A 15082-nucleotide genomic window follows, 5' to 3' on the forward strand; every position below is an offset into this window, starting at 1 on the left:
TCTGGACTAGAGTAAGATAGAACAAGTAACTGAGCACCTGGACAAACCATGTTGCAATGCAAGGGGTGCAATAACATACATAGTTTTTGCATGCAGGGTAAATACTGGCAGCTTTTGCATGTAGCCCACAAATACTGGGCAGCTTTATTTTTAAACTGCAATTTAGATGTCAGTTTGGACACATCCCTCCCAAATCTAAATCTCTCTGCACAATTTACATCTTCCCCACCTGCAGTACAGCATGGTTTCACCAATATGTAGAGTTACTTGCTCTTTCTTACTCTATTCCCGAATCTGAATTAGGCCCTGTAATAACAGTGAGCATGTACAGGAATACCTGCACTCCTTGTGGCGTTGTGTGAACAGTACTTTTATCTTTGGGTGCTTTACCCAGGTTTATTACAAATAGTTTTAGATCTTTCGTACTGAAAATGTATTTACTAATTATTGCTTGGAAATACACAAAAAAAGTTATATAAATAAACTGAGGTTTGTCAGTAATACTGATCTCCTCAGTTTACACCTGGCTCTCATGAAACACAATTGAAGTAATTGATGAAAATGTAAAACAAATAATTCCAATTAAAAAATTCTTGTGAGAATCAAATGAAGAATTTTATTAATTCAAGATTTCTTAGTCTAGAAATATTCTGCTACACAATCAGCAGTGCTGCAAGACTTAAGGTGCATACACACGGTCAGATCTGTCAGACAAACGATGAACTACGAACCATGAACTACGAACGGTTTGAACGATTTTACCAATGATTTCATGAACTACAAACTACAAACGATTTTTGCCTGTATTAAAATGAATGAAATCTAACAAATCTGACTGCAAACACATCAGATGTCAGATATCGTTATTTGACAAGCGGGAACGCGCATCGTTCATCTGACAAACATGTCTGATATGTCAGATTTTCCTTCAGATATGAACGATTGAACAATTTTTAAAATCGTTATTGTACAGATCTGAAGGAAAATCTGACTGTGTGTATGCACCATTAGGGGTCTATTTACTAAGCAGTGTTAAGAGACAAAGTGAAATGAGATAAGGTACCAGCCAATCAGCTCCCAACTGTCATTTTTCAAACACAGCCTGTGACATGGCAGTTAGGAGCAGATTGACTGGTACCTTATCTCATTTCATGTTGTCTCTTAACACTGCTTAGTAAATAGACCCCTTAATGTCAGTTGCTAGTCTGACATATACAGCAAGAAACAAAAATAAGCAAGAAAGAAGCTGCGCTGCTGCTGCTGTGTAGTTTAAAAGTGCTTAATTGATCACAATAACAGCTTCTCTGAATCATATAAACACGTTTATTGAACACAATAAAATAAATAACATTGTAAAATGTATCTCTAAAAAGATATCAATATATCCAACACACTGCTACAGCTATTGTAACAACTTTAATACATGATAAATGTATCTAGTTGTTGGGGTAATAGATCCACATGTGGAGAGTTTAGCTTGAGTTCGAGGTATAGAAAATTCAACATGTATGTTCACCGCTTGTTAAAACATTGGGTGTTTTTTATCCAGTGAATTGACTGATGTATGCCGGTGTTAGGCTGATGCTTGTAGTGCGCCAGATCTCCCTTGGTTCATTGGATATAAACAAAGCGCTGGATGTACAATTGTTTATCCCCTTATGCGATACTTCAAACAGCAATAAGATGTACAGCGAAGTCCATATGTTATATATAGGACGGAGTAGCGGCTGGACAGGAGACAGGTATCCGACCGACACTGCGGTCTAGTTGCAGTCTTGCGTCTCTGTCAATGCTGTTCACTTTACCACACCACTCAATGTCTCAGCTGTAAGAGGAATATGCCCTGGTTTAGGTCGGCACCTTTAAGCGCATAAATTGGTGGTCGCGGTTGAGCAGCAATGTCCACCTTGAGGTCAGATAGCAGTAGCACTGGTCACAATGTAAACCCCTTTGACGCGTTTCGCTCCCCTCTTGGAGCTTTTTCAATGTTATGTATTTTATTGTGTGTTCAATAAATGTGTTTATTTGATTCAGAGAAGCTGTTATTGGGACCAATTAAGTACTTTTCAACTACACAGCAGTAGCAGCTTCTTTCTCGCTATATTTGTTTCCTATCATTTTCAAACCGATAGTAATAGTGGTAAGAACACAGATATCATTTATTTTAAATGAAATAATAAAATAGCATAGTAGAATGAAAGGCTGTTTACACCAAGCAAGCTGGACACCATTTTTCATTAAAATTGTCTATGGTGGTTCTATTTATTTGCCCAGTGTTCGATAACATTTCAAACAGGATAAGTAATATTTTACTCATTTCACTGCATTCAAATGGGCTCTATACGTCCTGATGACCCTCATGCTGTCAGCAGCCAGTTGGGGCTGATTCTCAATACAACAGGGGGTCATTGACCAATAAACAGTAACCACTGGAGTCCTAATATTGCCAACCAGAAAGGTCTATAAGTCAGGGGTTAAGGCAGAATGATCTTTTCTTGCCCTTATTCCATATAACAGGGGCACAAAATAGTTACAGTAGTATTCTCTATCTCAGGGTTTACCAAACTCATTCCTCAGGAAGCACTAACAGTACATGTTTTCCAGGTCTGCTCACAGAGGGCCGTATTCAATTGCCGGGGGGAAAAGTCCCGGACTTTTCGCATGCCGGAGTTTTCGCCGTCATCGCTAGTTTTGCCTCCGGAAAAGTTTTGCGCTCGTCACCACTTTTCGCCCTATTCAATTGCAAAGGACGCGAGAACGCGTCCCTGCGAAACTCAAATCGTCAAAAAGTCCTGTCACAAATAGGGAAATCATCCTGACACCCCCAAAAGATGCACTGACATGGGGGGATCACTATGGATACCCCGAATAGCCCTGCTGAAGGTAATGGAGTGCTTAAATGCTCTTAGTTGGTGCTATTTAGCGTCTTTGCACAAGTGCACAAGTGGTGAAGAATAGCATTTAGCAGGGTTTTTTTTGCTAAAATAAATAGTCCCAGCAAATTTGTGGTACATGAAAATGGGTGCAAGCATGGTTAAATATCGCTAAAGAGCATTTTTAAAAAATAAAAAAAAACGCACCTTCAGCATGCACCTGCAATAAAAAAAAAAAGCTTGGTCCTACTTGGCAGACCCCCTTGAGTCAATTTCGCTAGTTTTTAAGTTTGTCCCCCAACTTTTGATTTTTTTGCCCCCCCCCAAAACTTAAGTACTTTTTTGGGGTGTTCTAAAGTATTTTTTAACACAGTTTACCTTTGGGGGACTGTACCAAGGTTGCAGGTGTGTTGCCGCAACTTTGCACCCCAAACCCCCAATTCTGCATTTTTTTCCGCCTCCTTTCAGAGGTGAATCTTTCCCGCTGGTTACAAGGCGCAGACTTTTCGCACCGGCGAACACTCTTTACAATTGAATACGGTGGAAAATTTCCGACAGGCGAAATGACGTCTTCGGCGAAAACTTTTCGCCAGGAACGGTTTTTCGCCGGCAATTGAATACGGCCCAGAATCACAAGTAAAATAATTAGCTCCATCTGTGGATCTTTTAAAATGTGTCGGCCAGTAATGAGTAAACCTGTGCACCAACTAGGAAAAATGGAAACCATGCACTGTTAGTGATCCATGAGGAATGAGTTTGGGAAACACTGTTCTATATGATAAATTCAATGCACCAAAATATCAAAATAAAAAAGGAATTTAATGAAAGTAAAATAACTAACTTTGATGTATAAAAAAATAACCAAAATTGTCACAAAACACATTTTTCATTGTGAACAACAGGAGCTTAGAAAATCTTTGATAAAGACCTACATACTGGGGAAATGTATCCCACTTGTGGGAGGGTAAATTGATCAGGCTAAATTGTTCTCCCAATGAGGACATTACAAGGTTCCAAAAGTATATCAGAATTTATCCTATATACTATATCAGAGGTTCCCAAACTCGGTCCTCAAGGCACCCTAACGGCCCAGGTATTAAGGATATCCATGGTTGAGCACAGATGGTTAAATCAAAAGACTGATGTACTAATTAAGTCACCTGTGCCCAAGCATGGTTATCCTTAAAATCTGGACCGTTAGGGTGCCTTGAGGACCGAGTTTGGGAAGCTCAGTCTGTACTATATACTAGTACTTACTATTTATACCACCCCTCCCTTACCATCATGTATATTCTGTGCACAAAGTGTCTTAACTTGTATTTACTGTATTTTATATCATTAAAGTATCTCTTCTTGGCCCTCTTCTCTTCTCCCTTTACACCTCCGCATTTGGGAATCTAAGGCAGTGGAGTAACCAAGGGGTTACGTGTGGGGCACCCTGTATTTTTCGGAAATAAATACAGGGAGAATATGTCTGTGCATGCGCCGCCGCTGGATACCGCAACCACACTCCCGCCTCGCGGCCCCCCCCCCCCCGCAACCCCCCTGTCCCTGCTCAGATTACACTTAGCTTGTGATCGGTGCTTCGGTGATGTCCTCTGGGGCTCCGGTCAGCTGGTCTCCCAGCTCCTGCACTATGACCCATGTCAGCTGCTCTATGCAGCAGCTGATCAGGGTCACAGTGCAGGAGCCTAGAGACCAGCTGACCGGAGCCCCAGAAGACATCACCGGAGTAACGATCACCGGTCCCTGGATGCAGTGTTTGGGTTTTTTTACAACTTTTTTTTTACAGTGAATAGCTTGTGGTCTATTTAGACTACAAAGCTGATCACAGGGGGACGGCTCCCGGCTCAGCTCTGCCTGTCAGAGCAGAGCAGGAGTCGAGGAACTGGGGGAAACCTGGATAACGCCATCTATCACAGGCCTTCCCCTGGTATATTTTCACAATATATTTTTAGTAAATCTGGGCAGATCACATTTCCCATTACAAGTATGGGAAATGCGATCTGCTTACTAAAAATAAGTGATAATTAGGGCTTGGAGTAGAATTTTGTGAATTCTACTCCATTTGCCCCTTAGTAAATTCATGTGATACTAAAATAATGTGAAAAGGGTGTGAAAACAACCGTTTTCACATTATTTTATATTATCTTTTGTCGAAGCTGGCTAATTGGCTGAGACAAGATCAGTTTAAAATGAGACCGCAAGACGCCATTTTGCGAATGGCCGCCTAAGCGCCATTTTAGATAAACTCACACTTTAGTACATGTGGCGATATTACTATTAGAATCATGCGATTGCATCTGTGACTGTCGCCATAAGTTACGGCGATTCATCAAAAGCCCATTTCATGACTTTACATAGTTTGGGTGCTCTGGATAAAGTGTGTATATTATTATAATTCCCCTAAAGGATATACAGTCAGGTGCATAAATATTGGGACATTGACAGAACTTTCATATTTTGGCCTCTATTCACCACCACAATGGCTTTGAAATGAAACAAACAAGATGTGCTTTAACTGCAGACTTTCAGATTTAATTTGAGGGTAATTACATCCAAATTAGGTGAACGGTGTAGGAATTACAACGGTTTCTATATGTGCCTCCCACTTTTTAAGGGGCAAAAAGTAATGGGACTATCAACTCAAAAGCTATTTCATGGACAGGTGTGGGCTATTCCCTCGTTATTTCATTATCAATTAAGCTGGTAAAAGGTCTGGAGTTGATTCTAGGTGTGACATTTGCATTTGGAATCAGTTGCTGTCGACTCTCAATATGAGATCCAAAGAGCTGTCACTATCAGTGAAGCAAGCCATCATTAGGCTGAAAAATCAAAACAAACCCATCAGAGAGATAGCAAAAACATTAGGTGTGGCCAAATCAACTGTTTGGAACATTCTTAAAAAGAAAACAATGGAAAGCAACTGTGGTGGATGTCAGAAGAATTATTTCCCTGGTGAAGTAAAACCCCTTCACAACAGTTGGCCAAATCAAGAACACTCTCCAGGAGGTAGGTGTATATGTGTCAAAGTCAACAATCAAGAGAAGACTTCACAAGAGTGAATATAGAGGGTTCACCACAAGATGTAAACCATTGGTGAGCCACACAAACAGGAAGACCAGAATAGAGTTTGCCAAACAACATCTAAAAAAGCCATTACAGTTCTGGAACAACATCCTATGGACAGATGAGACAAAGATCAACTTGTACCAGAGTGATGTGAAGAGAAGAGTATGGAGAAGGAAAGGAACTGCTCTTGATCCAAAACATACCACCTCATCAGTGAAGCATGGTGGTGGTAGTGTCATGGCGTGAGCATGTATGGCTACCAATGGAACTGGTTCCCTTGTATTTATTGATCATGTGACTGCTGACAAAAGCAGCAGAATGAATTCTGAAGTGTTTTGGGCAATATTATATGCTCATATTCAGTCAAATGCTTCAGAACTCACTGGACGGCGCTTCACAGTGCAGATGGACAATGACCCGAAGCATACCGCAAAAAGCAACCAAAGAGTTTTTTAAAGCTAAAAAGTGGAATGTTATGCAATGGGCAAGTCAATCCCCTGACCTGAATCCGATTGAGCATGCATTTCACTTGATAAAGACAAAACTGAAGAGAAAATGCCCCAAGAACAAGCAGGAACTGAAGACATTTGCAGTAGAGGCCTGGCAGAGCATCACCAGGGATGAAACCCAGCGTCTAGTGATGTCTATGCGTTCCAGACTTCAGGCTGTAATTGCCTGCAAAGGATTTGCAACAAAGTATCAAAAAGTGAAAGTTAGATTTAGGATTGTTTAGTTTGTCCCATTACTTTTGGCCCCTTAAAAAGTGGGAGGCAGATATAGAAACCGTTGTAATTCCTACACCGTTCACCTGATTTGGATGTAATTACCCTCAAATGAAATCTGAAAGTCTGCAGTTAAAGCACATCTTGTTTGTTTCATTTCAAAGCCATTGTGGTGGTGAATAGAGGCCAAAATATGAAAATTCTGTCAATGTCTCAATATTTATGCACCTGACTGTATTTCAGAAATGGCTGTACAGTATGTCAAAATTGGATTGCATTAGCTAAACAGAGCAAATGGCCACGTGACAACTAGCTTGTGAAGACAAGCTTCATGGACATAACGTCTGCTCCCACTCCAGGTGGCCCTGCTCGAATACAGCAAGAGGGTCGTTTGTAGCACCTTACATTAGCAGGCTTCCTACAATAAAATACCTTCAAAGCCAAGAGTGTTATCTGAGGTTTGGGTCTTGCAGCTGTGCTAATTTGCATCCACACAGGCCCTGGGAGAACAAAGACCAGTATTTTGGAGCCTGAAAAGGGTGGGGGCTGCTGGGGCATGAGCAAGTCATGGAACTATAAGGCTCAGCATTCCACACTGCTAGGTGTTCACTTAGTTTAAGTGAGATTTAAGTGCATCATTTCTCATACACACATTAATACGCACAATTGCGCTGTTAACTAGTCGCATATTAGCGAATGCATAAGATCCTGTATGAAAACGCTGTTTATTAGCTACATGCGCACGCATCTGCCCCAAGTTAACTAGCGTCTTTACATCACACCCCGCATACTTACACATTACATATTCACATAAAAGGTTTAATAAGCTTTAAAGTATACGATTTAAGTTTGTTAATTTAGCATAAATGCTGTGAAATAAAGATTATTTGGTAACTAAGGTATTATACATGATAAGTAAGCCGTGATTGGTATTGTACTGATGCGTACTCTTTCAACAGTATTCCGGTACCATCAGTGTGGAGATCGCATCATGCATTCTCAACTTATGGACCGCAGAGACTTCAAGCAACAAAATGTACATTATATGAACAACTCTTAGGATGTTGCATGAGGCAGGAAACCAGAGACCACCAGTTGTTAGAGGCTGGATTGTGTCTATTTGAATCAACCTGTTAAATGCCTTGTAACATATGCCCTCTCCTTTAGGACCAATGGTATTAGCAACAAACTTCTCTATTGTGTTGTTTATTTCTGGGGGGTATAAATATGTGTGCTCTGACCCTGGGTTCCTAGTCTTTGTGCTGAATGCTGATTGACGAGGGGTTTCTTGCTGGTGCCTAACATCTGGATCAGAGAGCGCTGCGTATGTATAATTGTACTTGGGCCTGTATAATCTCTTTGCGCTAAGATTATATGAGGATCATAGCGTGTAACTGCTGTACTTTTACTTGAATAATACTTTGTACTTTGGAACCACAGATTCTAGGTCTGGAGTCTTTATTTACTGTATGACTGCGTACGCAAATTAGCGTCATCCTTAGAGGTTTATACGTAGGATATTAGAAGGTATAGGCAGGGGTATATAGAGGTTCAAAGGCAGTATCCTTACTTTATATATATTATCTTTATGTATAGTAAAACATACACTGTTTTTCTTTTCTTATATTTTGTTTTTCCTTCCTGTGATAGATACAAGAAAACATTTTCTATAAAGTTCCTATATGTTTTTGTTTATACCCTGCTAAATACTTTTTGTGTGCAAGATCTTTCTAGATCTCATCAGCAAATGGTCCTCTTTGGGAGACAGAATCCATATTTGCAATACCCAGTCTGGTTGATATATACATGTATAGATCGCTTTGATTATAGAAAAGTAAAAATTGTAAATTAAAGACTTTGGTTAGGAAAACGGGACTGTCTTGGGATACGGGAATACGCAGGAGCCCTACTTATAGAGCACAGATACCCACTATGTTTTACCATCAAGGATTTCTGATTTAAAAATTGTGCAATCTGATTGGGTCACAACAACACCATTCCACCCAGCCATGCCCAGACTAATTTAGATATATACAGAAAACACAACTTCTATGCATGTGGTCCACTGTAAAAATCAGATACTGCCCTTAAAAACTAGGCCCGTTATGGGATTACAGATGGCCTAATACTTGCTGGTTCTACTGGCATGTTATTAATGGTGTATTACTGGGCATAACTACTTGAATATTATTGCCGATTGTCTGGCATATAACTATTGCTGCTGGCATATTATTGAGAATTACCACTGGTTTATTATTTGGCACCTACTACTAGCATGTTATTACTACTACTGACTGGCACAAGACTGGACAACAAACACTTGTGTGTAAGACCCAATGCCAACATATTACAGGATATTACTGATGACCTGTAATTGGGCAACTGCTGCTGATATATAGCTACCATTGCTGGCATGTTATTGATGATGTACTACTGAGCATAACTACTGTCATATTATTGCCTAATGTCTAGCATATAACTATCGATGCTGGCATCAGAGCCGCCCGTAGATTTTTTGGTGCCCTGGGTCAGAAACAGCATTGGTGCCCCCCCCTCCTCCTATTTTTCAAATAGGGACATAAGATGCGTGTCCGAAAAAGGGGTGGCCTCATGGGGAAGGGGCATGACAAATCTAATTTGCCATGTACGATGATGATGGGTTACCGATCCTGTTGTACCTCTGTTATCCAGGTGTCACTGCCAAATACAGGGTCAATCCAGTGATGATACACAATGAATATGCCGTATAACTCACCAGCTCTAGATGTAGGAGAGCACTGGTGAAGCTGCACCTGCAGCAGGATTTATCCATCAGAACAGCCGTGCACAATCCTGGAGTCGGCAGTAGATCACTGACTGAAGGTATAGAAAGAGTGCTACTTATAGACTATGCAGCAAATATCAGCGGTGGGGAGATCCGTGTATGTACCCTGCGACAGCAGCTGAACTCATTGGCAATGAGGTACTGTGCTAGCAACACTGTGTAGGCAATAGGCACGCTTTAAATACGTATATGCAGCACGTTTTTTGTATCAGAATTAGTATCTACATCGTAGAATAGAATTTACATACAATAACATGCATACATCATACAATGATATACAGGGCTCCCTTTTTCTTATAGCCCCCAGTTTATGAGACTGTCCAAATCTTGTATTGTAGTGAGGGTGGCCTTACAAAAGTGACATACATAGGTCCCAATTAGAACTGTTTTAGACAAGCAATCTCTTTTTCTTAAATAAATATATGTCCCTCTTTTCTTTCATATTGTCCCTCTATTAGGTCTAATGAAAGCATCTCTACAGGTACTTACCTCTATTAGCTGCAAGACAGAGTTATCCATTGCTCACACTCCATATAATAGCAGCCTCAGCTGTGTCTTTTCTATTTTATCGCTTTGTGATGTTAATACTTTGCACTAAACATTTAGATGCCGAATAGCATTTGAATGTTTGCTGAGATGAATATGTTTATCAAACCGTGGCAAAGTACATCTCTTAGCACTCATTTCTTAAGTTATGGACATGTAATGGAATGAATCCATTTGAATGTACTTCTAAGCATATAATATACCTGCTTTACAGCATAGTTTGCACTATGAAGGGAGACTAATACTAAAACAATTTATAGTTTTAATTTGTAATGTTACTTCATGCATTCGAAATTAGTCTAAATGAAGAATTGCCTAAATTAATGAGGCTGTAGTTGCAAATGTATTCTACACACATAGTGCCTGCAAATGACAGATCAAAGGAAGACATTAATTACCGAGAATCAAACATTGCCATGAAGTGAGGGTATCTGACATTCCCATCATCGTCAAGGGGGATTCTGTCAAGTAGCTGCTCAAAGTCTTCATCAGTAATCTCCACACCAAACCTGAAACAGAAGTTATTGCCAGTCAGTTAAAGAGTCCACTTGGCTCACATGCACCAAGAATAACCCAAGCATATGGTTGCCATTAACTCCATGTCACCACATCACCCTCACCATCAAGAGCACCCACATGAATATCAGAGGTTAATCAGGTTTTTCAGCAGTGAAAGAATTTCAAGCCCAGGACCCTCGCACAGAGCTTGGGCAGTAGATGCCAGCGTACAGAGCCATGTCAGATTGTCCTCTGTAAGACCGCATTCATTAGGCTAAAACACTGGTATTGCTTAAACAAGCTAACACTTCAAAAGGCTTTTCAGTCGTCCTGTCTGGCATGAAAGAAAATTTACAAAAACATTGCTTTTCATAACAAAAAGAAGCGAAGTCGGAAAGCATATTATAAAAGCTCTAAAGAAATCTTGCACCGAATATTTCAAACGTGGCTGTATTCATTCAATGGCAAATAAGTTTTTCTATCCCTGAAGCACAATTTAAGCATAATCCCTAAAACACAGGCATAAATCAGGATGACTTAAGAAAATAATGATGAACAAGGCTTCATTCATTATCTGCAGGCGCTGATAATGAACAGCTGACTTTTGGGGGAAGAAGGTTGAGAAGGGGATGGGAATAGCGGTAAGTTTAGTGACTAGTGGCGAGAGTAAGAATGCTATGGTAGAAATAACCATTCAGCTCATTTTGCAGACTGTTCATCACTTTGACAGATTTATGTAAATAAAATAGACCTTTGTAAAAATACAGAAAGATTCTCTGTCATGGTCTTTCTCAGGACAAAATGGCCCAGGTTCTCAAATGTTCTATAAAGTTATGTATATCACGGTGATAGAAGCTGATTAGCATGTAAAAGGCATTTTGCTTAATTCCTATATTGTACATAAATGGAATATAGCCCTACACAATACGATATGGTAATATACTTAATGCAATTATAGAAGCACACACAGCTCCGAAATGTTAGATGCGTTAACCCAAGGGTTCCCAAACTTTTTCGAATCACGGCGCCCTAGAGTATCAGCATTTTTTCCAAGGCACCCCTTGGCCAAAAGTTGAGTAATTCAGCAAAAATTAAATGCAGCAAATTGCGCTTATATGTCACCCTTAGGTCCACATATTTTTTAATTGCCAATCATTAGCGCTGGTTTTGCCTATCACACTGACTAATAATAATTTTATTCAGTACTGGACCACCAACCCGATACACCCCTGTAAGTGCCCTGAGGCACCCCAGGGTGCCATGGCACACAGTTTGGGAACCACTGCATTAACCTATAAAGTTCTAGAATGTATGAAATGATAGCAAGTAAACAAATTGTAGTATCACAAATGTACTAATCACATGGACTCATTGGAACCATGTCTTATAAATATTGTATTTGTTATAACAGCTTAAACAAAAGAAGACTTATAAAAATTACAGATAATAGTGAGCATGCGTGTGTATGGGGGAGGAGGGGAACAAGTCCTATAAATAAGAAATAACAGTAATACCTGACTCAATCTGACTAGAAAGTCCATTTAATCATATTCATTATTCTTCTCTGTAATTACCAGATATTGGTAATAATGGGTTATGGGCATACTGATATATGCATTGAGAACATCTAGGGGGCAATGTAATAGTCTGTAATAGTCATGGTTTTGCCTTTAAAATGATCGATGCTGCAAAACATCGGCCAGACTGGGTGAGATATCATCAATGACAGCAAGTCACAGGACATTACATTTCCACCTTAGGGGTATGTTTACTAAAGTGAGAGTATTTAGAAGTGGAGATGTTGCCCATAGCAACTTGTCAGATTCTACTTAACATTTATCTAGCACCTTCTAGAAGATAACAGATAGAATATGATTGGTTGCTATGGGCAACATCTCCAATTCTAAAAAAAAACGCACTTTAGTAAATATTCCCTTTAGTCTGTCTTTCAGTCCAAAGTATAAAGCCACACTGAAATTAAGACACAAATAAAATAATAGTGGCTGTAATCTTACTTCATTTTCAACATTTACAGATTAGACCATCACGTGAGCATTTCATTTGGGTACTGATCATTTTTGCCCCCCGAGTACACGCATTCCTACTACTGATCAGTTAAACATAACTCAAGTATTTCCAGGCCAGAAACACAGTACAATTTCACAAACACAATCGTGTGAACTAGGGGTGAGCGGGTTCGGTTTTACTCGGATTTACTCGGTTCTTATCGCCACTTTACCGCAAATTCGGATTTATTATATTGGCTATCCAAAACACATGATAGGCGATAGCCAATAAAATGCCGTTTAAAGATCCGAGTAAAACCGAACCCGCTCACCCCTAGTGTGAACCCACCACATGGATTACACACATATTACTATTTCACACATCAGAAGCTGAAATTCATCGCCAACTTATCGAGGTGTCCGGTGATAACGTCATGTCGCGGCCTTTGATAACGGCAGGACAAACGTAGTTCCTGCAGCGTATTGTTACAGGCGATGAAACGTGGGTGCATCATGTGACACCGGAGTTGAAGCAAGCATCTATGACATGGAAACACGCATCGTCCCCACCTTCAAACAAATTCAAAAGATCTCCATCAACAAAGAAGGTCATGGGAACCATGTTTAGGGACCACAAGGACGTGTTTCTTGTTGAATTCCTCACCAAGGAAGATACTGTGAATACTGGGCCTGATTCATTACGGATTACAACTGTGAATGCAATAGCGATTATGCATGCGGTTCAACTGCATGTGTATGCTAATCCATTGCGATTGCTAGGCTCTACACAAGGACGACCACCTCACCTTACACACATCCGTAATGTTTAGCAAGACTGCAAAACCATCAGTATAATCGCGTTCAATCGCACAAGGTCTGACCTTACTCAGGAATTGCTAACTTCAGCGCACGCTATGAGTCCTCAAGCTGCATACGGCATTGCAGTGGATAATTTATGCACGCCCCTGCAACAGCGTTCAAATGCACTGGCACACCTGCATTTCGCCGACCACCCCCGTCACTACCCACAAACGGCACTTCCTGTCAATCACTCTGCGATGGGTTTGCGTAGTCACTGCAATCTCAGTGGCTAGTTCGCGCACGTGCACTGCGATGCATGCCCATGCACAAAACGCAACAATAGGCCAATTGCATGCGTTTTAGCAAGTGCAATCCTTGATGAATCAAGCCCACTGTCCGATATTGTGACACATTGAGGCGGTTGTGGAGGACAATTCAACAAAAACGACCTAGGTTGCTGCGAAAAGGTGTCATATTGCTGAACGATAACACCAGCGCACACTTAGCCAACCTCACAAGTGAGCTGCTACAGTGCTATCATTGGGAGGTACTGGACCATCCTCCCTACAGCCTTGTCCTGGAACCGAGGGATTTCCATCTCTTTGGACCAATGAAAAAGCACCTGGGTGGAAGGCGATTTGCAACAGACGGTGAAGTTCAGCAAGCCGCCATGTTCTGGCTTCAGATGCTTTGCACTGATTTCTTCAACTTTCTTTCTTAGTTGCCTTTGTGTACCTTTGGAACAAATGCTTAGACAAGTATGAGGAAAAATAACCTGTACCAAGGCCATGCTTATGAGCGCCGTAATTTTCAGTTACAGCACCCTGTGCCAGCCATGCTCCCTCAGCGCATGACGTCATGCCACAGGGGGTGGGACCACAAGTGACCGTAAATACAGCACTGCACAGGATGCTTGGGGGGGGGAGCTGTTATTCAGTCTGCTGTTTGGAGCATCCAGAGGAGGCTACTGGTGTCACTGCATCTGTGATTCTGGCTGCAGGGTGCCATTCCAGGCACCCTGCTAGCCAGATACAGGGATCATGGATGGTTGGCGGTGCCACCCACACAGCATTGCGCTCTCTGCGGTGTCGCCGATTGCCCATAGCTAGTTATGGCCCTGATACTTATATGTATAAGTTGAAAACATGTATGCAATGAGAGGTCTTGTTACCCTATTTATTGAACTACTCTTGTATAATATTTAAACCAGAACACCACAGTATATAAAGCATAAACGTTTGTTCTATAGTCAGGTTCTAGTGTGACAGACAGATATTACAGTACAAGCTGTTGGTCATTTAATGGTTCAGTCACTTGGGAAACACCATTCTCCCACAGCTATTTATCCCTATTGTCTATACATAGTCAAGGTGTCCTTGTATACTGGCGTATAGGGCAGCTGAACTAGGAAACTAGTCAGACATGGTCTTAACATACAACAGGCTTTACTTTTGAATAAGCAAAGCATCGCTATAAAACATTCATTTTTATGTCAGTTCTCCACACTCCAACAATGGCTGTTATGCATGAGATTTGAATGGGAGACAGTGAGTGGGTAACATTGGTACAATGACAGGATTAGGAGACAATAGTGGGAATGAAGGAGACAGAGGTTGTGAGACAGTGCTGAGGAAGGCAGAGGAGCAGCAAGGAAAGACGATCAGGGGGTGGAAATACTCAGTAATAATTATCACTGCTGTATTGACCTGCAATTAAAGACACTTATATGATATATGTCTA

The 15082-nt window shown here is 40.8% G+C and overlaps 1 protein-coding gene across 3 annotated transcripts in view; it reads right to left on the minus strand.

The window, feature by feature from the left end:
• Nucleotides 1-15082, minus strand: part of LOC148506323 (EF-hand calcium-binding domain-containing protein 6-like) — a 192593-nt gene that overhangs the window by 67717 nt on the left and 109794 nt on the right. For all 3 annotated transcript variants that reach the window (XM_088447002.1, XM_088447003.1, XM_088447004.1), the window contains exon 13: nt 10436-10546. In XM_088447002.1, the coding sequence (XP_088303128.1) occupies nt 10436-10546 (111 nt within the window). The remainder of the gene's footprint in view (nt 1-10435; nt 10547-15082) is intronic.

Source organism: Taudactylus pleione, unplaced genomic scaffold (assembly GCF_031769625.1).
Source record: "Taudactylus pleione unplaced genomic scaffold, aTauple2 ptg000408l, whole genome shotgun sequence".
Classification (NCBI taxonomy): domain Eukaryota; kingdom Metazoa; phylum Chordata; class Amphibia; order Anura; family Myobatrachidae; genus Taudactylus; species Taudactylus pleione.